The sequence below is a fragment of the Macrobrachium rosenbergii genome, chromosome 13 (genome assembly GCF_040412425.1).
Source record: "Macrobrachium rosenbergii isolate ZJJX-2024 chromosome 13, ASM4041242v1, whole genome shotgun sequence".
Classification (NCBI taxonomy): Eukaryota; Metazoa; Arthropoda; class Malacostraca; order Decapoda; family Palaemonidae; genus Macrobrachium; species Macrobrachium rosenbergii.
The window spans coordinates 51,204,429-51,226,928 of record NC_089753.1 but is presented as its reverse complement, the minus strand read 5'-3'; the positions used below and the strand labels follow the sequence as shown (position 1 = coordinate 51,226,928).

The following is a 22,500-nucleotide window of genomic DNA, read 5'->3' as shown; positions in this document are numbered from 1 at the left end:
GGCCTCGGCTACAATTCCACAAAACCTGTGTAAACTGGAAGTGTTAATGCAGTTCATTTTCCCGAAATAACACTCATACCTCTGCAATGCTGAAGACTCTACAAATACAAGCCTGCCTATCCATCAAAGTCTTTGGTCTAGAACAAACAGTAGCAGGTCCTGGATAATCAGAGGCACCAGTTGAGTTCCTAAGTAAACACCTGAGCGTGTTTTCTGAGAAACCCTTTAGATCCAGATTAATTTCTTAATTTATCTGTTTTTTCTGATAACTGCTCTCCTCTCTCTGTATTTCCCACTACCTTCTGTCAGTTCTTTAGAATGAACACCATATTCTTTGGAAGCTTGAAACTCAAGTCAATGGCCTCTATGGGCTTGTTCCATATGAATGAATGATTTTCATCTTCTGAATAATAATAATAATAATAATAATAATAATAATAATAATAATAATAATAATAATAATAATAATAAGAAAGGAAATCGTAAGTTTTGTGCTTTTAAATTCCAAAGAGTTCACCTCTTAATTAGGATTTGATCTTCATCAGGCTAAAATATTTCTGCGGTGTTTACTATACTTTAAAAAAATCTATATACATCTCAGAGAGTAATGACCTTAGGAGATAGACTTCAGCAATCAGTGAGGCTTAGGTCAGATTAGCCCATATGATTTCGGGGATTTGAGAAGACCTTCGTTCCTGTAAAGGTTCAGTTAAGCTGTTATTAGATGAAGCTGTTATGATAAGATTAGTAGCAAAGACCTTTAACCGGATTTCAAACTGTGGCCTAAATACCTTAAGAGGCTTTTTCTTAGCCAGATTTCCAACGAGGACATCACTTCTAATTACTTGTATAGCCAACCGTCTAAATGCCTTCAGATGTTTTTATTAATTATTATTATTATATTTTGTGCCTATCTCAGTTAGCCTATTCGACTGGGTGGTTTTTATAGTGTGGGGTTCCGGGTTGCATCCTGCCTTCTTAGGAGTCCATCGCTTTTCTCACTATGTGCGCTGTTTCTAATAGCACACTTTTCTGCATGAGTCCTGGAGCTACTTCGGCATCTAGTTTTTCCAGGTTCCTTTTCAGGGATCTTGGGATCGTGCCTAGTGTTCTTATGATTATGGGTACAATTTCCTCTGGTATATCCCATATCGTTCTTATTTCTATTTTCAGGTCTTGATACTTATCAGTTTTTTCTCTTTCTTTCTTATCTACTCTGGTGTCCCATGGTACTGCGACATCAATGAGTGACACTTTCTTCGTGATTTTGTCAATCAACGTCACGTATGGTCCATTGGCACGTATCACCCTATCTGTTCTGATACCATAGTCCCAGAGGATCTTTGTCTGTTCTTATTATTATTATTATTATTATTATTATTATTATTATTATTATTATTATTATTATTCAGAAGATGAACCCTAGTAATATGGAACAAGCCCACCACAGAGGCCACTTACTTGAAATTCAAGCTTCCGAAGAATATTATGGTGTTCATTTAAGGAAGTAACAGGTCACTGGAAATACAGAGAAAAGAGATCAACTACCAGAAAAGGAAAAATAAATGAACGAATGGATAAATAAATATATATAAACGTAAGTAACTTATAAAATACAAGTAGAGTTGCTTAGAACTTTTGAGGTTCCAATTGCACGACATCCTCAGGGAGACTGTTCCACAGTCCAACGGTGTGAGGAATAAAGGACCTCTGGAACTGAGAAGTTCGACAGCGAGGCAAATTGGCTGCAAAACGCAAGAAAACTTACCTTTCCTGAAAGTTAATTGCCTGGCTCAGATCTACCTTGGAGGTCGTTTTTAAATAGCCACAGTTCTGACAACTGACGTCAGCATCTATTAGAACTTCGTTGCTGACACCCAGTGAACTAAGGGGTTTAGTTCTCAAAAGTGACTAAAGGGATTTTGAAGACCTGTCTACATTTTTTGGTTCTAAAAGGGTTCAAGATTATGAATAACAGTTTGTTCTTTCAATATAATGTAATGTAATGTAATGTGATGTAATGTAATCACTTGGTGGCAAATGAGAATGACTATACATAGGGCATAGGATTTTCGAGATCACGAGGATATTGAGGATACTTTTCAAAATATGACTGATTTGATGAAAGATGGTAAAAGGTTGTTTTATTATGAAGGAGAAATGAAACAGAGTCAGTTTTGAAGGCTTAAAGATAGCACTGAAGGCCCGTTTAAAGTTTTGTGGTTTTAATGTAATGCTTTGATCTGTGTCAAAGTTAAGATAGAAGACAACGAGTTATAGATAAGAAGATAGGCATTTGGATAAATAAACAGATGAACCTATAAAAAAGAAGTAGAACTTATGGCGAGAGAGAGAGAGAGAGAGAGAGAGAGAGAGAGAGAGAGAGAGTTCAAAAGCTAACATCATTAAGGCTTAATTAATTTTTCACATAAATTTTGTAGCTTTTGAAGTTATAAACAAATATAGCGGACGAGCCACACATGCCACACTAATTATTAAAACTACAGTGTAATGAATTTAAATGTTTTTCCCATTAAAAGTCCTCATTAGAGGAAGGATTTTTATAATATAAAACAACCTTTTAAATCTCAAAAGTGGTCTAAAACAATTAAATTCTTCTTGAAACCATCCAGCAGTCTCATATGTAACCCAGCACTGAAAAGTCAATACAAATTGTTTTTAAATATACCTTATAAAACTCAGGGTTCTTGCAAGATCCAGAGAAGAAGAAGATCAATACAAATTGTTTTCCAGGAAGCCTTATGCAAGCTCCGGGTTCTTGCAAGAACCAATAATAATAATAATAATAATAATAATAATAATAATAATAATAATAATAATAATAATAATAATAAGAAGAAGAAGAAGAAGAAGAAGAAGAAGAAGAAGATCAATAGAGACTGTTTTTAAGTAAGCCTTATACAAGCTCCGGGTTCTTGCAAGAACCAAAAAGGAGAAGAAGAAGGAGACGAAGAAGAAGTAAATTAAAGCAAGAAGAATGAGAACAAGATCAATAGAGATAGTTTTTAAGCATGCCTTATACAAGCGCGGATTCTTGAAAGAGTCAAACAGGAAGAAGAAGAAGAGGAAAAAGACAAGAAGAAGAAGAAGAAGAAGAAGGAGAAGAGGAAAGAGAAGAAGAAGCAGGCGGAGGAGGAGGAGAAGAAGAAGACAGCCAGAAAAAAGACATGAAGAAGAAGAAGAAGGGGAGGAAGAAGAGGAAAAAAGACAAGAAGAAGAAGAAGAAAGAGAAGAAGAAGAAGGAGGAGGAGGCGAAGAAGAAGAAGAAGAACGGCCACAAAAAAGACAAGAAGAAGAAGGAAAAGAAGAAGAGGAAAAAGACAAGAAGAAGGAGTAGAAGAAGAAGGAAAACTAGAGAGAAGAAGAAGAAGGAAAAGAAGAAAAGAAGAAGAGGAAAAAAGACAAGAGGAAGAAAAAGAAGAAGAGGAAGGAAAACCAGAAAGAAGAAGAAGGAGGAGGAGAAGCCGAATTAGCAGAAGAAGAAGAAGAAGAAGAAGAAAGGGAAGAAGAAGTGGAAAAAAGACAAGAGGAAGAAGAATCAGTAAGAAGAAGAAGAAGAAGCAGAAAGAAGAAGAAGAACAAGAAGAACAAGAAGGAAGAAGAAGGAAGAAAAAGATTCTTATATAAACGACCCACCCACGACGTGGAGAGAGACGGAGGCGTTGGCTGTGAGGAAGGTGGGCGGCGCCTCCGTCGTCACTTCGCAAGTGTAGATCCCTCCTGCAGAAGGGTTAACCTCCAGGAGACAGAGTTCCTCGCCCCATCCCTTGGAGCACTGAAAACATAAAGGAAAAGGGGGAATTTAAAAGTGATGCTTAGATATGAGGGGGTTTAGGGGCCAGGGAAGACACACACGAGAAAATAAAAATGTTCCAGTATATACATTTTGTAACATAACTAGGAATGGTTTTGTGTTGGTTCTCATTTAAATCCTTCGTAGTGCCTCTGTCGTTGTACACCTATATTCTATTTATGCTGGATCGTGGATGAAACCATTCTATGTATGTGTATATATATATATATATATATATATATATATATATATATATATATATATATATATATATATATATATATATATGTATATACTATGTATATGTATATATATATATATATATATATATATATATATATATATATATATATATATATATATATATATATATATATATATATATTATATACCTCACTTGTTGGCCGTGTGGTTAAAATTCGTCACTGTAGTCCTGAGTTCTTGCCTTCCGTGGTTCGAGCCCACGAGACGACGAACTTATTATCAACTAAAAATTCCCTTCGGGTAACATATATGAAAATATATTGTTCCCGAGGTAGAGTGAATTGGATATTAAAGGACGTTTGTAGTTTATTGCTTGTATATGAATCACGGTGATGTGATAAAATTCATTCATATATATTATTATATATATATATAAATATATATATATATATATATATGTATATATGTATATATATATATATATATATATATATATATATATATATATATATATATATATATATATATATATATATATACATACACATAAGCAATGGAACTTACGGTGCCTTACCCCTACCTACCTGAGAACCCAACAGGTAAAAATTGCCGTAAAAACTTCGACGAAACAAAGAACTAAACAATAACTAAAAGAAAGACCTTCAAGGTGGATCAGTAACACGAAGAAGGAGTTAGCGAGCGTCTTACGCAATGCGAAAAAACCAGCGATACCTCAGAAGAAGCTTGACTAATATAGTGGCAGTATTAGTGGACAGTGGTGGTAGTGGTAGGTCGTGCTGACTCATTCCCAAACGTCTGAAGCCATATTGGTTTTCCAGCGGCATTTGTAAAGTTTAGGTGATATTTATCATTTCTGAAGGAATGTTCCCTTAAGTTTTATGTGATGCTGTTTTTAATCTATATTGAATTCTTTTGTGTGTGTATATATACATACACACACGCACACACACACACACACACATATATATATATATATATATATATATATATATGTGTATGTATATATATATATATATATATATATATATATATATATGTACTGTATGTGTATATATAGTTGTCAGAATCTTCAACTGTAAATTAGATCTTCTTACATTTGAACACCGGAATTGGAATATGGAATTTAGTCAGATTTTTCCGTTTTCAGTTTTAGGATTCATCTTATATCTGAAGACTGGAATTGGAATTGGATGGAATTGAATTGGAATATAAAATTTGGTCAGAATTTTCCTTTGTAAATTAGGATTCTCCTTACACCTGAAAACTGGAATTGGAATATAAGATTTATTCAGAGTTTTTCTCTATAAACTAGGGTTCTTATATCTGAAAAATGGAATCGGAATTGGAATACAGAATTTAGTCAGAGTTTTCCTTTGTTAATTAGGATTCTTCTTATATCAGAAAACTGGAACTGGAATATAAGATTTAGTCAGAGTTTTCCTTTATCAGTTAGGATTCTTCTTATATCTGAAAACTGGAATTGGAATTGAAATATTAACTTAGGCCAAAGGTCAATCGCTGGGACCTATGAGGTCATTCAGCACTGAAAATAATGCTGAAACAGTAATTTTTAGGAGAGGGATGAGGAAAGTAAGATGGAAGAAAGAGAATATGAACAGAAGTACAGTAAAAGGAATGAAAGGGGTTGCAGCTAGGGGCCGAAGGAGCACTGCTAATAACCTTTAAATAAACTAGACATTTAAACACCACAATATCTAATTTGAATAAGGTGGGAATGATTGTGTATAAGTGTAGAAGGGTCATTTACAACACACATCGAGGAGATGGACAGTATAATCTAGCACAGGCCCGATTGATATAAGCTTAAGAAGGAATGCAGGAAAATAATGGTGGGATTTGACCCCAAAGGAAGTGTCAGACACGCCTCTTAGAAAATGTAAGATTATATGAATACGAGGACAAGAAAGCAGTAAGAGATTTCCAGAGCTGAAAATAAAAGTTTTTATCTGCCTTTTCTTTACTTCCCAGTCAATATCCTTCCAAGAGAGAGGAAGGGCATTTTAACCTTTTTCCACCAATAAACTCATATGAATATTTGAAGGCTCTGTAATACAGTAATAATACTCTGACTTTAATAATATTATTCTATTGCCATCCCGAATTCATGTGCCGCTTATACTTGATCCCTTGTGTCCGTTGAGAGTGTCAGTGGCGAATAGCTTTTTACCGTAGAGTGCCGAACTCTTCAACAAATGCAAGCACTGAAGTATAAAATATAAAATCCCACTTGAATAAGCAATTTTCTATGGCAAACATTCAGATACGATGTAGCAATATTTCCCTGTAAAAACTCTACATTGTTTTTATTTTCTTGTGAAAATTTTTCTGACTCCTGTCAAGAATTATATCAGTCTGACTAAAATAATTAAGTTATTAAACTTTATTTTGAAAATATCTTGGTATTCCTGTTTTTAATTAGTTTTTGAATCGTATATTCTAAGTGGAATATAGAATACAGAAGAATTCAGTGCGTTCCTCTACCCTTCGTCTTTTTATAAGCTGAACTTTTATTGTTTGTGTTCTCACTTGTATGTGTGTGTGTGTGTGTTTTCTAGATTTGTTTTTGTGTTTATTTTTTTCATTTGCTTATGTATTTGTGTCCTCGTAATTACTATTCGTCTTATATACTCGTATTTTTGTTTTAATTGACTTCAGTCTTAATATATGCATCCTGTGTGACTGACTATATAATATTAGGGAAATTATCAAACAATTTTAGGGGACAATTCGCAAATCAAGTCTAAGAATCTGGGGAATTCCCCCCAGATTTTTGTGGTATCCCTGATTTGAACAACAACAACAACAACAACAATAATAATAATAATAATAATAATAATAATAATAATAATAATAATAATAATAATAATAATATAAGAACTATTTCTGATAATCTTTCGTAATGAACCGTTATGGAAAAGTGATCAGTAACATAGGAAGAGTGCCTCTCTAGAAATATTAACATGATATTGAAATTGGATCCCCACGAGCTAATTTGAAAAGTTAAATATGATTTACTCAAAATAAATTGGTTCTGCTTCTTGGAACAAAAAGCAATTGTACCATGGGAGCCAACATAATCCTAATTTAATGGGCATGTAAGTCTGTTCTCAGACATGGAATAAGTAAGACGAAATAGGCCTATTAGTTTTAATATCTAGGTTAGTTTAAAGGCCTAGGTTAGTAGAAAGTTCTGGGCTAATTTAAATATTTAGGTTAGTTTAAATGCCTAAGTTAGTTTAAAGTTGTAGAATAGTTTAAGGTTTTAGGTTAGCTTAAATGGCTATTTTTTTTAAGGACCTAAGATAGTTTAAAGGCCTAGGTAACTTTAAAGGCCTAAGTTAGTTTAAATGCCAAGGTTAGTTTAAGGATTTAGGTTATTTTAAACGACTAGGTTAGTTTAAAAGTCTAGGTTAGTTCAAATACCTATATTAGTTTAAGGATTTAGGTTATTTTAAATGAGCATTGTTTAAAATCCTAGATTAGTTGACGGGTCTGGTTTAGCTTAAATATCTAGATTAGTTTAAATGCCTTGGTTTTTTTTAAAAGGCATAGGTTAGTTTAAAGGGCCGGGTTAGTTTAAGGACCTGGATTAGTTTAAGGGTTTAGTTTAGTTAAATTGCCTAGGTTACAGAAAAGGCTTGGGTTGGTTTAAGTGCCTAAATTAGTTTATAGGCCTAGGTTGATTTAGCTTAGGTTAGCTTAGTTAGGCTAGGGATTAGATGGTCGATTATTTTTGTGATTCTGTAGCCAATTTTTTTCGGAAAATATTCATTTTTAGGCTTCCAGAACCCAAGCACCAATTGGTAAATGAACGAGTGTTAAAAAAAAAACTCACATACAAGATGCAAGGAAATTAACAATATATATATGTTTTTCTTCAAAATATGACTAAATTGTAAACAGTTAAAAGATACATGCACTTTGACTTAGGCTTAATAAGACACTGCAGTGAGAGCGAACCCTACAAAGTGAACTGGAATGATATTAGTCAGAAAATACAAGCAAGACGCAGAAATCCCCAGGAAGAAGCTTTATAAGAAGAAGAAGAAGAAGAAGAAGAAGAAGAAGAAGAAGAAGAAGAAGAAGAAGAAGAAGCTCTGTATTCGTAACAGAGAAGCAGGAAGGTGACCAAGGGTTAAGTGTTCCAGTCCATTTTTAAGACCGAAGGGTTCACGTCCGAGCTAATGTTTAGCCTAAGCCACAAGACTTAAGGCTAGAGCTAGACTAAAGACTTGGGTCGGGGGGATTGATGTGCAAAGCTGTTTTTTTCCTTGTTTTCTTATCAGCTTCGCAAGTAAAAGAAGAAGCCCCTTCAGTAATGGGCTTTTTCATTTTCATGCTTCCATCTCGACTGGTCCAGGAAGTGAAATGGATCTAAGTTTTCCTGCTTAGAGTTTTATTAGACTAAGAACTTTCAAGATGGTTACTTGGAACACCCGTTCTAGTCAAACTCTCTCTCTCTCTCTCTCTCTCTCTCTCTCTCTCTCTCTCTCTCTCTCTCTCAGTTTTCCAGCTTAGAATTTCTTTTACACTCAGAACTTTCAAGATGGTTGCTTGGAACAAACAACTGTTCTAGGTCAACTCTCTCTCTCTCTCTCTCTCTCTCTCTCTCTCTCTTTCTCAGCTCTAGAATTTTTAGTTTTCCAGCTTAGAATTTTTATTACACTAAGAACTTTCAAGATGGTTGCTTGGAACAAACAACTGTTCTAATTCAACTATCTCTCTCTCTCTTTCTCTCTCTCTCTTTGAAGTTTTCTTGTTCTTCTACGTAAATGGGCAACTGACCGTCTGCGAAACCATTCAGAGGTACAGGTTAAGAAGATTCGAGTTAAAAAAAAGTAAGCCTAGACATACAGCGCATACACACACACGCACATATACACCCATGCGTCAATAGAGTATACGTTAGCTAAAAGCAAAATATATTCTATTCATTTGTCATCATAATCAACTTATCAATTATGCGAATTGAAAGTGATTCATTTATATATAATTTGCGTAAAAAAATATGACGAAGTTGATATGGAGAAAGATAAAGAGATATTAGTCTAACCGTGAAACAACAATGAGAGTAATGGTTAAGATATTACTCGAAAGATAATGTAGACAGACTAGGCTTCAGGAAAACGACTTGTGCATAGCCAGTACAGTGAACATGATTTTAAACAAACCTTTATAAACCAAACTTACTAAACAAGACCTTTTTATAAAAAAACAAATGAAACTAAACCTTCATGACCTAAACTTCCCAGAAAGACTTATTTTTCCAAGCAAATGAAGCAAACAAACATTCCCTATTAAAAAGGCTGAAAATCTCCAAGATTGCCAAAGGACCTAGAGTAGACTATACCTTGGACAGGATTTGACTAAAATTATTCACAATCAGATGAATGAAGAAGAATCACGTCCGCGTAAATACACATTTAAAACTGCCTTATGCCATCACATTAAACATACCAGGGTAGCGTGAACGCCATCGACTGGGAACCAGGCTAGTGGTCTAGTAGTTATGTTGCTAATGGGATCGAAAACCACAATATCCTCGGCTGCTCTCTCCTCCTTACCGGAGCCGCTGGAGTTCGCCGGCTTGACTAGGCTGATGTAACTCTGCTGGAATATAGAAATTCGAATTATTTATTTTTCCTTCTTATTTTCCTAGGAGACTGGGCGTTATTAGTACCTCTAGGTGACCTGATAAAATTGGTAGCTAATATTAATGTTCTCGACTAAATATTTAAGGACTTTTTAAATAATATTTTAAGGCGACTGGTCTGCACAATGGTACTAAACGAAATGTTTCACATGTTTTAATTATCTGTAAAAGAAAACTACTGAGAAGGCTATTTGCCTATCCGTCCGCACTTTTTTGTCCGCCCTCAGATCTTAAAAACTACTGGGGCTAGAAGGCTGCAAATTGGTATGTTGATAAGCCACCCTCCAATCATCAAACGTACCAAATTGCAGCCCTCTAGCCTCAGAAGTTTTTATTTTCTTTATGGTTAAAGTTAGCCATGGTTGTGCGTCTGGCAACGCTATAGGACAGGCCATCACTGGGCCATATCTGAAAGTTTCATGGGCCGCGGCTCATACAGCATTATACGCTGTACAGAAAACTCGATTGTGCCGAAGATACTTCGGCGCATTTTTTACTTGTTTATGTTTTGTAATAGCTACAGAGATCTCTTTACTTGTCTTTATGTTGCAAAATATCAATAATTACTCATAAGTACATATTCTAATCAGTTTCCTTTGTTAAATTATACATATAGATGGATAATCCTTTCAGACTTCAGTGCATTATGCCTACACATATGTGTGTGTGTGTGTGTGTGTGTGTGTGTGTGTGTAAAACAATGGATTTCAATCCCTGTGGTCATAGGTTCGTGCATACAGTTTAATCTGTCATCAGTGTACACCTGCATAATGCTTTCCAAATTTTAAATAATCTTACCTTGGTGTGCAGTATATCTCATCAACACAGACCCATCCCGCCACCAGAGGAAGAGAATACAGTTCGTCTCCCTCAAGGTCAAATTCACAGGTCAGGGTCACGTTGCTTCCCTCTAGGACGTATTTGCTACCGCTTGGAGAGGTCATCCTCACTCCAGCCACCTCGGGAGGAGCAAGCAGTGCTGTTGGTAGAGTTGTTAGTTAAAAATTTCCCAGATGGCATAGATAGGCATAGACGTTGCTGTTTTGCTGTGCTATACTGAAGAAGACTTGACTAAATTACACTTTAATTTGACGCCAGGTAAACTAAATTATCAATGAATATTTACCTACATGCTAATAAACGTTAGTGCAATTAGCTATGCATCAAACAGATGTTTGTACAGACATATTTCTCCGTCTATCTATCTATCTAACTACATGCCTTGATGGAAGTTTCCATTATAAAACGTAAGAACAAAAGCAATAAGAAATACGAGTCAGTAACACAGCTGAGAGAGAGAGAGAGAGAGAGAGAGAGAGAGAGAGAGAGAGAGAGAGAGAGAGAGAGTGGTCGTTATTCAGTACTTACCAAATACTCCACAGAAAAGGAAAATGCGATGTAATTCGTACATTTTCTCACAGTTGGTACTATCGGTCTAAACTCGAATGTCTGATCCAGTCTCACTCTCCTGCTGCGTTTCTCTTCACGACAGATTTCCTTCTCTTCGACATAGCTTGTTTTCTCTCCTCCGCTGATTTTTCCAATGTTTATCAATCGTCAAACTTGCTTTTTCTGATTTAATGTAGATTAGGCTATCCTGTTTATATATGAGGGAACCTGTCACTTTTGTTGCTGAAGAAAGGAAATCAATTGTGCATTATTTATAAAAACGATGCAGCTCCAATCTTCATACCTGCCTGAAAAATAAATGTAAATGTGGATTTTAGTGACAGTTTAAATAAATGAATCCCTCTCTCTTACATATAGATAAATGAGGATTTTAGCGACAGTTGAAAATAAACGAATACCCCTTCTTAGGAGCCATAAAATGTCCTTTTTATCCTATAACACTGAGCAAACCTTAAGTTTTTATTTGGTATATATATGGACATTACAAGTTCTGGCATATCAGATAGATCAAAAATTCATATCAAAGAACAAAATCTAATTGGATTTTAAGACAGAAAGTTTGAAAAAAAAGGACCGATTCAGAGTGATAAAGGTTAAAGTAATATGTTAATCAGCGCGACTTTCACCCAAACGGTTAAGCATAGGCGTTTGGAGATATAAATCAGTGTTGATGAACAGGAGTACCAACATCGGTGGATTTATCAATATTATCTTATTGGTATTATATCGATTTTTTGATTACTTCCTACTTGATGGTGCCATCTAATTTGTTCTGTAGATAATTTTTAAAAATATGGAATACCTGGTTTATTGTAATAAGAGGTTTTGTTATTCTTGTGAATCAAATGGTGTTGGTACGCTGTCCTTCCCTGCTTAGTCAATCGTTGTGTTTGTTTGTGGTGTAGGTTGTTGATGTGTATCGTATGTAAATCTTGTCTTCATTGCCCTATTTCTGAACCCATCTATGGCAAACAAAAGCAGATTACAACGTGATAGTTATCTGAGCTTTTGTGACCTCAAAAAAAACCACTATTACTATTGCAAGTACAGTGTTACTGCTGCCTAGGCCATGGCTTAAGCTCGTGGATGTCAAGCCTGAGGACGACGTAAGTATCCTCATTATTTTTATAATAATACCAGCATTCATATTATTTTGGGATATCGTATTATTTTGAGCCACGTTTATCAACTGGTATACTATTATTTTGAGCCACGTTTATCAACTACTACGCGTAGGCCACCGGTCATTCATTTTTTGCGAATCAAAACTAAAGAAGTTATGAGCGGAATGGGCCATTAATATTTTCAGCTTAAGTAGGCTACGGTAAAGGAGGTTTAAACATTGCATTTTAACAACAATAGAGTGGAAATGTGACTTTATAACTTATGATGCAGCGTGATTGTGAAATGTAGGTTTCCTGTTCAATTTCAATGAATTTGATGTAAACTTCCTTCGGAAACCAGGGTTTTTGAAAGGGTGAGACAAGCTAGTGAAATACTACTGGGACGTGCCCTAACCTAACCTACCGTAACCTTTCCAGATTACCCTAACCTAGGCCATAATGACGCCACATAACCACCCCCAAACCCCCGCATAACCCGACGTAAGGAGCTGTAAATCATAGGTGTGATTTCACTCTGATGATAAGAGTGAAGCATCTTAATCTGACCTAAGTGTAATTGGGACTCTAAACAAGGTATCTGGATAGGCTACTTAAATTTTGATTGAACGACGGCAAGTATAAAAGTGGAGTTCGTTATTAGTAGATTAACACTGTTACACACAGAATGATTAAGTAAAAGGATGTACTGTACATTGCATATTTATATGTAAATATTTCCTTTTACTGTACCTCCTTTCATATTCTCTTTCTTCCATCTTACTTTTCACCCTTTCCTAACAACAGATTCATGGTGGAACTGGGAGGTTGTCCTCCCGTTACGCCTTTCAAATTTTTACTGTCAATTTCCGTTTCAGCGTTTAATGACCTCATTGGTCCCAGTGTTTGGCCTTTGGCCTAAATTTTATATTCAGTCAATCAATGTTATATATAAATATATTGAATGTTGACATTATTGTGAAACATTTCTACATTAAATATATTGTTTTGCTGTAGTTTAAGGCTGTATGCGATATAAAGTGAACTGTAACAAAAAGTTCAGGTAGATTGAAGTTCAGGTAGCATTTGCATGATCCAATTTATTAAAACTGAATACATAAGGCCCACCGTAAATCATTCTATTTACTAAAGGTTATGTGAATTCCACTGACAATCGCCTTTGGTTGTTTTTGTCAACAGAGGCTCAGAGAGATGAAAGTGGATTTTCTGGGTTTTGAACCTCTCTCTCTCTCTCTCTCTCTCTCTCTCTCTCTCTCTCTCTCTCTCTCTCTCTCTCTCTTCAGTTTTTTGTGTCACTTGTTTATTGTACGCACTTCATCCGTTTTATTATGGTGATTCTCTTAAATCTTTGAGTCTTCTGTACAAATCAGTATCGCCCAAAGTATGGGGCGTTTTGGTAACGATGTGTCTGTTACGGTGTTTTCTCTTGAGTTTGATCAACAGTACGAAATGGTTAGCATACTGTACTCTCTCTCTCTCTCTCTCTCTCTCTCTCTCTCTCTCTCTCTCTCTCTCTCTCTCTCTGTGTTGAGTATTCGGTATGTTTTCGTCCCAGATTCTATAATATAAGTTTCTCTTGTTTAAGAGTACCAATTGATGTGGAGGAAACAGGTTTTGCCATAAAAAACAAAATGATACTTAAATTATTACATATGATATGGCGTATACGGCTATATTTTGTAAGTTGCACTTAATATATCTAGGCCTACGCAGCACCTCAAGTGAGCGTGGCCAAAGGAAATATGTATTTTTTATATTGGTAACGTAATTACTGTATAAATTGAGTATATGAAACCAATTACCTCTGCCTTAGTTAACATTAACTTGACCTAGGCTTCTTTTTGTTTATATGTCTTTATTCAGAATTTTTTAGTCTATGTAAAACGATCGTGTCACTCTGGAAACTATATGACATCAATAAGATTGAATAGTAGGCATATTTGTATGCGTAGTAGCTTTGTAACAGTAGTAGTTTGGTATTTAATAGTAAAATTAATTTGAACGTAAAATAGTCTTACACTTATTTTGATAAAAAACTTCTTTTAAAGAATTTTTTAGTTATGTAAAAGATATAAACAAGCGTGTCCCTGAAAACTAGGGCATCACTAAAGTTGATCCTTAGGCCTATTTGTAAGTCTTGTAACTTTGTAACACTAAACAGCAGTTTGGTTTGTAATCAGTTTGAACGGAAAATAGTCTCACACTCATTATAGACTAAATCTGGCTCTGGCTTAGAAAGGCCATGTAGGGCTTCAAACCAAAATAGGCCTAAGAGTGAAAGTAACGTAAGCCTTAGTTATACAAAGCCTTCAATTTTCCGGTTCATTTTCTCACTAGATATATTGTAGACCCTTCGTTTACGTTGTAACACGCAACCTTCTCTCTCTCTCTCTCTCTCTCTCTCTCTCTCTCTCTCTCTCTCTCTCTCTCTCTCTCTCTCTCTCTGCCTAGTGGTAGCTACTTGGTTGCTAGTAGACTATTATCAGTCGAAACTACGAGATGCAAGGAGTTATCATTGCTCTATCGAAATGTTTGCTATCATTTGGGAAATTCATTATAGATTCTCCACTCTCTCTCTCTCTCTCTCTCTCTAGATCCCAGTAAAGTACATCCATGCCAGAGTACGTAGTTAATTCCAGGTATAAGGTGAGAGAGAGAGAGAGAGAGTTATTTACATTCATGCCTGCAGATGGGAGCACACGTATGTCCGTCACGCACCCTCCTCCCATTGCAAATCTATACTTATGACATATATATATATATATATATATATATATATATATATATATATATATATATATATATGTGTGTGTGTGTGTGTGTTATATATTATATATGTGTGTTATATGTTATGTGTGTGTATATTTATATATTCAAATAGGTTAGGTGTTCGGTAATAATATCTTTAATAGGTATATGGCTTTATATATATGAAACCGTATTTATATATTAATGGAACAATTTGTGTAGTCCGTATGCATTATGTTCTAAATATTCAAAATATCGTTACCTGTCGATAAAATTTTTTAATAGGCGATATGGCTTCGGCCTGAAAGATATTTTAGCATTAATGGAACAATTTCAGTCCGAAAGCATTATCTCTCTTTCTCTCTCTCTTCCTCTCTCTCTCTCTCTCTTTCTCTCTCTCTCTCGAGAGAGATTGTTATTGCACTAACGTCTCTCTCTCTCTCTCTCTCTCTCTCTCTCTCTCTCTCTCTCTCTCTCTCTCTCTCTCTCTCTCTCTCTCTCTCTCTCTCTCTCTCTCTCGAGAGAGAGAGAGAGAGAGAGATTGTTATTGCATTAACGTACGCAGGTGTTTAACTACATCCATATAGGCTACAACCATTCAAATTTACATGTCCGTGTCTACCTTCACAAATTAAATAGTCCACATTTTGTAGATTATACTCGTTATTATGTATGTCTGTGTATGTAGCCTATGTATTTATGAATGCATATATACAGTTACCTAAAGGTTCTTATAAACGAAACAGATGTTTCAGAGATTATGAAGAGAATCCTGAAAGAAAAACAAATAATTTATTTGGTGAGTTAAAATTTTTGGATAAAAGCTCCATATTTGATAGAATTTTGTATAAGCAGTCCTTTTTTTGTAATAGCAGCATACTAATATGACACACCAAACGAGATATCGTTATAAAATTGATAAACTTCGTAGAACAAATAGGAATAATCCTGAATTCATCTGATGGAATGCTGGAGGTATCCTATTTCAAAGGACAGTGAGCTTTGAAACATTGAATGAGTATGTCAAGAGATTTGAGTTACTGCTTTTTTTTGTGTGTGTGTGTTTGTGTGTGTATGCTTGTTATTTGGTATGTCATTTAATTGATTGGCTGGATACAGAGAGCAACAGTTTTGGCATTTCGTGAAGCCATGTGTATGTCTGAAGTACATGGAAAATACGTGCATGCGCCTCAGTTCAAACCTAACCTAATCTAGCCTTAACCTAACCTAACCTAGCCTAGCCTAACCTAACCTAACCCTTTCCTGGCATTCCTCTTCCTGTGGTACAGTACATCTTATCTGATCTTTAGGCTCTTTGTAATTCTGTGCGTTGCGAAATGAATAAGGGATAATAGAGAGAGAGAGAGAGAGAGCCCACTGCCAGAGGTGGCCTGCTTACAATGTCCAGCTTGCACTTTGTACTGCCTCAGGAGATAGATTGACCTAAAATTTGTGGTCACCTTTGGCCTCGTGAGAGGGATATTTCCTTCCCGAGGGGTTCACAACTCTCGAGAAGGTACTACTCCCGCGGTAGCATTCCACTTTAAACTGAATAACCTGACTATGAAGCGTCTAAAGTTGTGATTTGTGATTTTTCAGAAGTTTCATCCATGATTCAGCGGTTAAATGTTTAGCCTATGAGAGAGAGAGAGAGAGAGAGAGAGAGAGAGAGAGAGAGAGAGAGAGAGAGAGAATTATGTCATTCATAACTCTCAATAGTTTAACATTCAATTTTTGGGATATATTCAGTTTAAAACAATGGAGGAAATCTGCATGAAACCATGGACCAATAGCAACAATTATTTTATTTTTTCATCTTTTAAAACAAAGCAAAAAAGCCAGCAGTGTTAATTAATCCCCCGTGCGGGGGTAGTTCCGTCAGAAGGCATCATGCAAAGTTCTTTGCAGCGACCCTTCAGTCCCTGGCTGCAACTCGTTTCGTTCCTTTTACTGTACCTCCGTTCATATTCTCATTCTTCCATCTTCCTTTCCACCCTCTCCCAAGAATTGATCCTTTCCACCCTCTCCTAAGAATTGATCCTTTCCACCCTCTCCTAAGAATTGATTCATAGTGCAACTGCGAGGTTTTCTTGTTACACCTGTCAAACCTTTTTACTGTCAATCCCCCTTTTAGCGTTGAATGACCCAGTTCTTGGCCTATGGCCTAAATCCTGTTCTATTCAGCTTTTAAGTGGGAGCATTTGCCTCAAGCAGGCGATAACAAATAACAATAACAACTGGAGCAGCAGCAGCAGAAATAAGAATAACCAATTAGAACAATAACACAAGAGAGAGAGAGAGAGAGAGAGAGAGAGAGAGAGAGAGAGAGAGAGAGAGAGAGAGAGAGACTGTGATTTTCCCTTTGAAGTAATCGAGAGAGAGAGAGAGAGAGAGAGAGAGAGAGAGAGAGAGAGAGAGAGAGAGAGAGAGAGTCACTGCTGAGGTCCATTGTTACACAGAACCAGTGACGCAAGTCTGTCTCCTTTATTCACAGTCTTCCTTTTTCCCTATAGGATTTTGGGCCCACACAAACAAATGGAGGTCGAGTGTTCCCTTCTGGGAGCGCTCTGTTTCGACAGCCAGTTGTGGTGATCAGATTCTGATGCTTCTTGACTTTAGAGAGTTTTCCCTTCGTCACGTGTTGGGGATTTGAAAGACCCTTTTTTTCAAGAGTCCTTATTCGGCTGTTGCCTTTTGATCTGAGAGGGTGAAAACAGTTTTATGGGAAAACTTGAAATTGAAAGTGTTCGTTTCCTTATTTGGCTCTTGCCTTTCGATCTTAAAAGGTAAAAACAGTTTTACGGAAAATTTTTAAGTTATATTTGTTTCCTTATTTGGCTGGTACCTTTTGATCTGAAGGGAAAAACAGTTTTTAGGAAAACTGGAAGTGTTCGTTTCCTTATTCGGCCTTTTGACTAGAGAGAGGGTGGGGGGAGTTTTAGGTAAAACTTGAAAAATATTCGTTTCCAGGCTGGGATTCTTATAGATATATCTGTACATCTGTATTGGGAAAGGTTGAGTAACTCTGGTAACTAGTTACAGGCAGCATTACCTCTGTAATAATTTAAGGTACAGCAGTTCTACTCTCTCTACTCCGGTGGCTCTCGGGCCTCTTGGTGGCCCATGGCTGCGTGCACCAGACCTCTCCACGTTCCTCTGTTGAGAGCTGTATCTCTCCAGTTATTCTCCGGAACCTCCGCTCCCAATTCTCTTAGATCTCTAAACACATTATCTTTCCATCTCATCCTCGGTCTCCCCACCGGTCTTCTCCTTTCCACTGATCCTTCCATAACCATTAGGCATTCTGCCCTCATCCACTCTGACCACATGTCCAGCCCAACGCATCCTCTGCTATCTTATATAGCCAGTTATTAGCTGTTGTCTGGTTAAATCTCTCATTTCACTGTTGTGCCTTCTTCTCCAAACACCTTCATTTATATCGTAAATGGGACCCGTTATTCTTCGCAAAATGTTATTTTCAAAAACCAGTAGTCTTTGTTCTTGACGTTTAGTCAGTGTCCAGGTCTCACAACCATATAGTACTACTGGCCTGATAATGATGTTGTAAATTCTTAATTTGTTAGACCTTGTGATGTTTCTGCTCTTTAATAGATGTGGACTGAAAAAGCATCTGTTCCCTGATGTAACTCTAGCCAGAGCTTCTCTCTCCATCTCATTTCTGGATGTTAACATATTTCTAGATAGCCTATTTAGATTCCCACACGCTCTCAATATCCCATATTTTGTTGTTGCTGTTGTTGTTGGTTGTTCCTTGACAATCTCATCATTTTGGTTTTACTTCCGCTGATCTCTAGTCCCACTCTGGCAGCAGTTTCTTTGAATGCTGTATACAAATGTTCTATATTTTGTAGATCTGTACCTAAGAAATCAACATCATCTGCAAATGCAAGGACTTTGGCACTTGTATCTCCCAAGATGACCCACCCTCACCTTCCTCGATAGTCCGCATTATTTTCTCTAAAATTAGATTAAACAACATTGGAGAAAGACGGCATCCCTGACTCGAACCTGTTTTAATTTCAAAACATTGTCTTTTTCCTTCCCATCTGGACACAACTCTTACTACTCCTGTAGCATACTTTAGCAAGTTTATAAGCTCTTCTGGTAAACCGAATTCTTCATAACATTCCACATTGATGGTCTGTGGATGCTGTCGTACGCTTGTTTAAAGTCTATGAAAACCTGCCACATATCTCTATTATACTCCCAGTGTTTTTCCATTATTTGTCTAATAGTAAAAATCTGGTCAATTGTTGATCTTCCTTTCCTGAATCCACATTGGTAATCGCCCAATGCTGTCTCTATGTAGGGTGCTAATTTATCTTTTATAATTTTATAATTTGTCTTTTATAATTTTGGCTAGTACCTTATAGCAGGTTGGCAGAAGAGTAATCCCTCTTTAATTAGCACAGTCTGACTTATCTCTTTATATGTACCGGGATAATGTTGTCCGTTTCCCATGTTGTTGGCTTCTCATCTGTTCTCCAGATCATTATTAGAAGCTCAAAGATATCTGAGTGTAACATTTTGCCAATATTCTTCAGGAGCTCTGCTGGTATGTTATCTAAACCAGGTGCCTTATTATTCTTCAGACTATTGATTGCATTCTTCACATCTATCAGTGCTGGTTCCTCCACTCTCAAGTCTGGTGCATACATATGTCTCCCTTCAATAGGATTTACTGGGCCATCTCTATTTTAACAGCTCACAGAAATAGTTCTTCCATATCTCCAGTACTATATCCTCCTGTACCGTAATACTTCCATTGGCATCTTTCACTATTCTGCTTCTTGATTGGTATCCATTCTTTATTTTCCGGATACCCCTATAGCCTTCTCTTATCGTACCATTTCTCATGTTTCTGTCCATGTCGTCCAGTTCCTTATTTAATGCATATCTCTTCTTTCTTCTGTTTATTCCCGTTGCTGCCCTTCTTTTCTCCATGAAGTTCTCTTCTAGTGCCTGATTATTCCTGTTCAGCAAGAATTCTATTCTTGTTTGTTTCGTTCCATCCGCCATTCTTCTGCAGTCATCGTCAAACCAGTGTTCGTTGCGTGTGCTCTCCATGTACCCGATGGTTTCTTCAGCTGCTTCTTTAACAATTTGTTCTATGTCTCCACATTTTTCTGGAGTCCTATTTCTTCATCTTCATTTAGCAGACTGTTGTAAAACATCATATCTGTTTCTAATTTCTATTTGGTATTCCATCCTACATGTCTCATCTTTGAGCTTATCTGTGTCAAATTTTCCTCTTATTTCATTCCTACTGCTCCTTTCAAATTCCACTTGATCTTGATTCTGGCAGTCACTAAGTTATGGTGTGAATCACAATCAGCTCCTCGGGAACTACGTACATCCATCAATGAACCTATGAATTTATGTTGTATAAGTATGTGATCAATTGGATTTCTTGTAATTCCATCAGGTGAATTAAATGTGTGCGCTTGTGAATTTCTTTATGGGGAAATGTTGGTACAGCAGTAGGCTAGCAAAATAGGTTACTTTTCATCATTAAACTTAGGGAGAGAAAACAATACGCTTAAAGATATATATATATATATATATATATATATATATATATATATATATATATATATATATATATATATATATACACATATATATTTATATACATATGTACATATATATTTTTATATACATATGTAGGCTATATATATAGATTTTATATACATATAAATAGATATATAGAGAATAGTTCATATTATTTTTTATACCATAATAACCATGGTATTTGTGGAGCAAGAGACTTAGCTTCTTAAATATCTGCCTTTTGACATTTTATTCACAGTATCTCATTAACTCTAGGAAAAGACTTACAAAGCATTTCCTGTGTGTGTGGTACCGAGTTTTATCCCGGGTCACATCAGGTCAAAGTAATAATAAAGCTGTAATGTGCCGTTTTAAATAGAGACGAACTATTAAAATTTGACACTTGACATGTCTAGCAACAGTAATCCCACGGGCGGGGCATTAACCGCGGGCTAATGGAAATGAATATAGCATTAATTAGAGTGAATAATTAAGCTTCCGTCTCGTTCCTCGCATGGCCGTCTCCTCATTTCCGGTTTAAACGGCTCGGCTCGACTCCGGCTCCGGCTTGGACCGGCTCCGGCTCGCTTCCCGGGGGACCCGGGGTCGTAATATCACGTGTGGTGTCGAGTTACTCCCTTCTTTGACTTAATGAGAAGTCGCATAAGTGCTCCCTTTTCTCAAAGGCTCCGTAAGAGAGAGAGAGAGAGAGAGAGAGAGAGAGAGAGAGAGAGAGAGAGAGAGAGAGAGAGTGTGTGTGTGTTTGTGTGTATGTATGTGACTGTTTAAATGCATGTCTTACCAAGTAAATGATCCATTGCTTAGGTCAACACATTCAGAGAGAGAGAGAGAGAGAGAGAGAGAGAGAGAGAGAGAGAGAGAGAGAGAGAGAGAGAGAGAGAGAGACTGTTATTAGACGAGAGAGATGATGGATACAAACGCACACATGCCTACACATGCATACATACACATAATTGCTCTTGCTTTGTTTCCAATATGAAGTAGGTATTTGATATTAGATATGTGACACCAAAGAATGAATTATTCAGGTGTTGCGTACTTTGATTTGAAAGTAAGGCTATTAGATTGCGGGATGATATCCTAATGCTGCGTGGCATTACACCTCTCTCTCTCTCTCTCTCTTCTCTCTCTCTCTCTCTCTCTCTTAGTCTTATCAGATTCCCTGTGCTATCTTAGTACAATGAGAATTTTTTTTATTTTAGATCTAATAAACTCAAGATAGCACAGGGCATCTGATAAAACTAAGAGAGAGAGAGAGAGAGAGAGAGAGAGAGAGAGAGAGAGAGAGAGAGAGAGAGAGAGAGAGAGAGAGAGAGAGAGAGAGAGAGAAGTAGCTGTAATGCCACACAGCATTAGAATATCATCCCGCAATTAATAGCCTTACTTTCAAATCAAAGTACGCAACACCTGAATAATTCGTTCTATGGTGTCACATATCTAATACCAAATACCTACTTCATATTGGAAACAAAGCAAGAGTAATTGGGTGTATGTATGTATGTGACCCATACTCTTCCTGTAGGAATGTATGCATTCGTATACATCTCTCCCTACTAACATTGTCTCCTCTCTCTCTCTCTCTCTCTCTCTCTCTCTCTCTCTCTCTCTCTCTCTCTCTGTTGACCTAAGCAATGAAATATTTACTTGGTTAGACTACTAGGTAGTATTCTCTCTCTCTCTCTCTCTCTATCTCTCTCTCTCTCTCTCTCGTAAATTCTTGTGCTTTATCAACCTTTCAAACTTTATCCAGTCTGTCAGCACCTAAAATAAGAAACAAATTCCCAGGAAGAAGAAGAACAACAACTATTTATAGAAAACATTAAATGAGCATATCAAGAGATTTGAGTCACTGCTTGTGTGTGTGTGTGTGTGTGTGTGCTTGTGTATTTGGTATTTGGTATGTCATTTGATTGGTT

General features: G+C 36.4%; 2 protein-coding genes across 3 annotated transcripts in view; one reads left to right on the top strand and one right to left on the bottom strand.

Annotated features, from left to right (window-relative positions):
* LOC136844803 (uncharacterized) overlaps positions 1 to 10,657 on the bottom strand; it is a 15,034-nt gene extending 4,377 nt beyond the window's left edge. The window contains exons 1-3 of the mRNA XM_067114042.1: positions 10,544 to 10,657; positions 9,518 to 9,670; positions 3,658 to 3,796 (exon numbers count right to left, since the gene is read on the bottom strand). Of these exons, the coding sequence (XP_066970143.1) occupies positions 3,658 to 3,796; positions 9,518 to 9,670; positions 10,544 to 10,657 (406 nt within the window). The remainder of the gene's footprint in view (positions 1 to 3,657; positions 3,797 to 9,517; positions 9,671 to 10,543) is intronic.
* Positions 10,658 to 11,976: 1,319 nt separating this feature from the next.
* The window catches only part of LOC136845301 (uncharacterized), a 567,827-nt gene continuing 557,303 nt past the window's right edge, over positions 11,977 to 22,500 (top strand). The window contains exon 1 of one of the 2 annotated variants that reach the window (XR_010855139.1): positions 11,977 to 12,229. The gene's annotated coding sequence lies outside the window, so the exon portion shown is untranslated. The remainder of the gene's footprint in view (positions 12,230 to 22,500) is intronic. The other variant, XM_067115499.1, reaches the window with a different exon arrangement.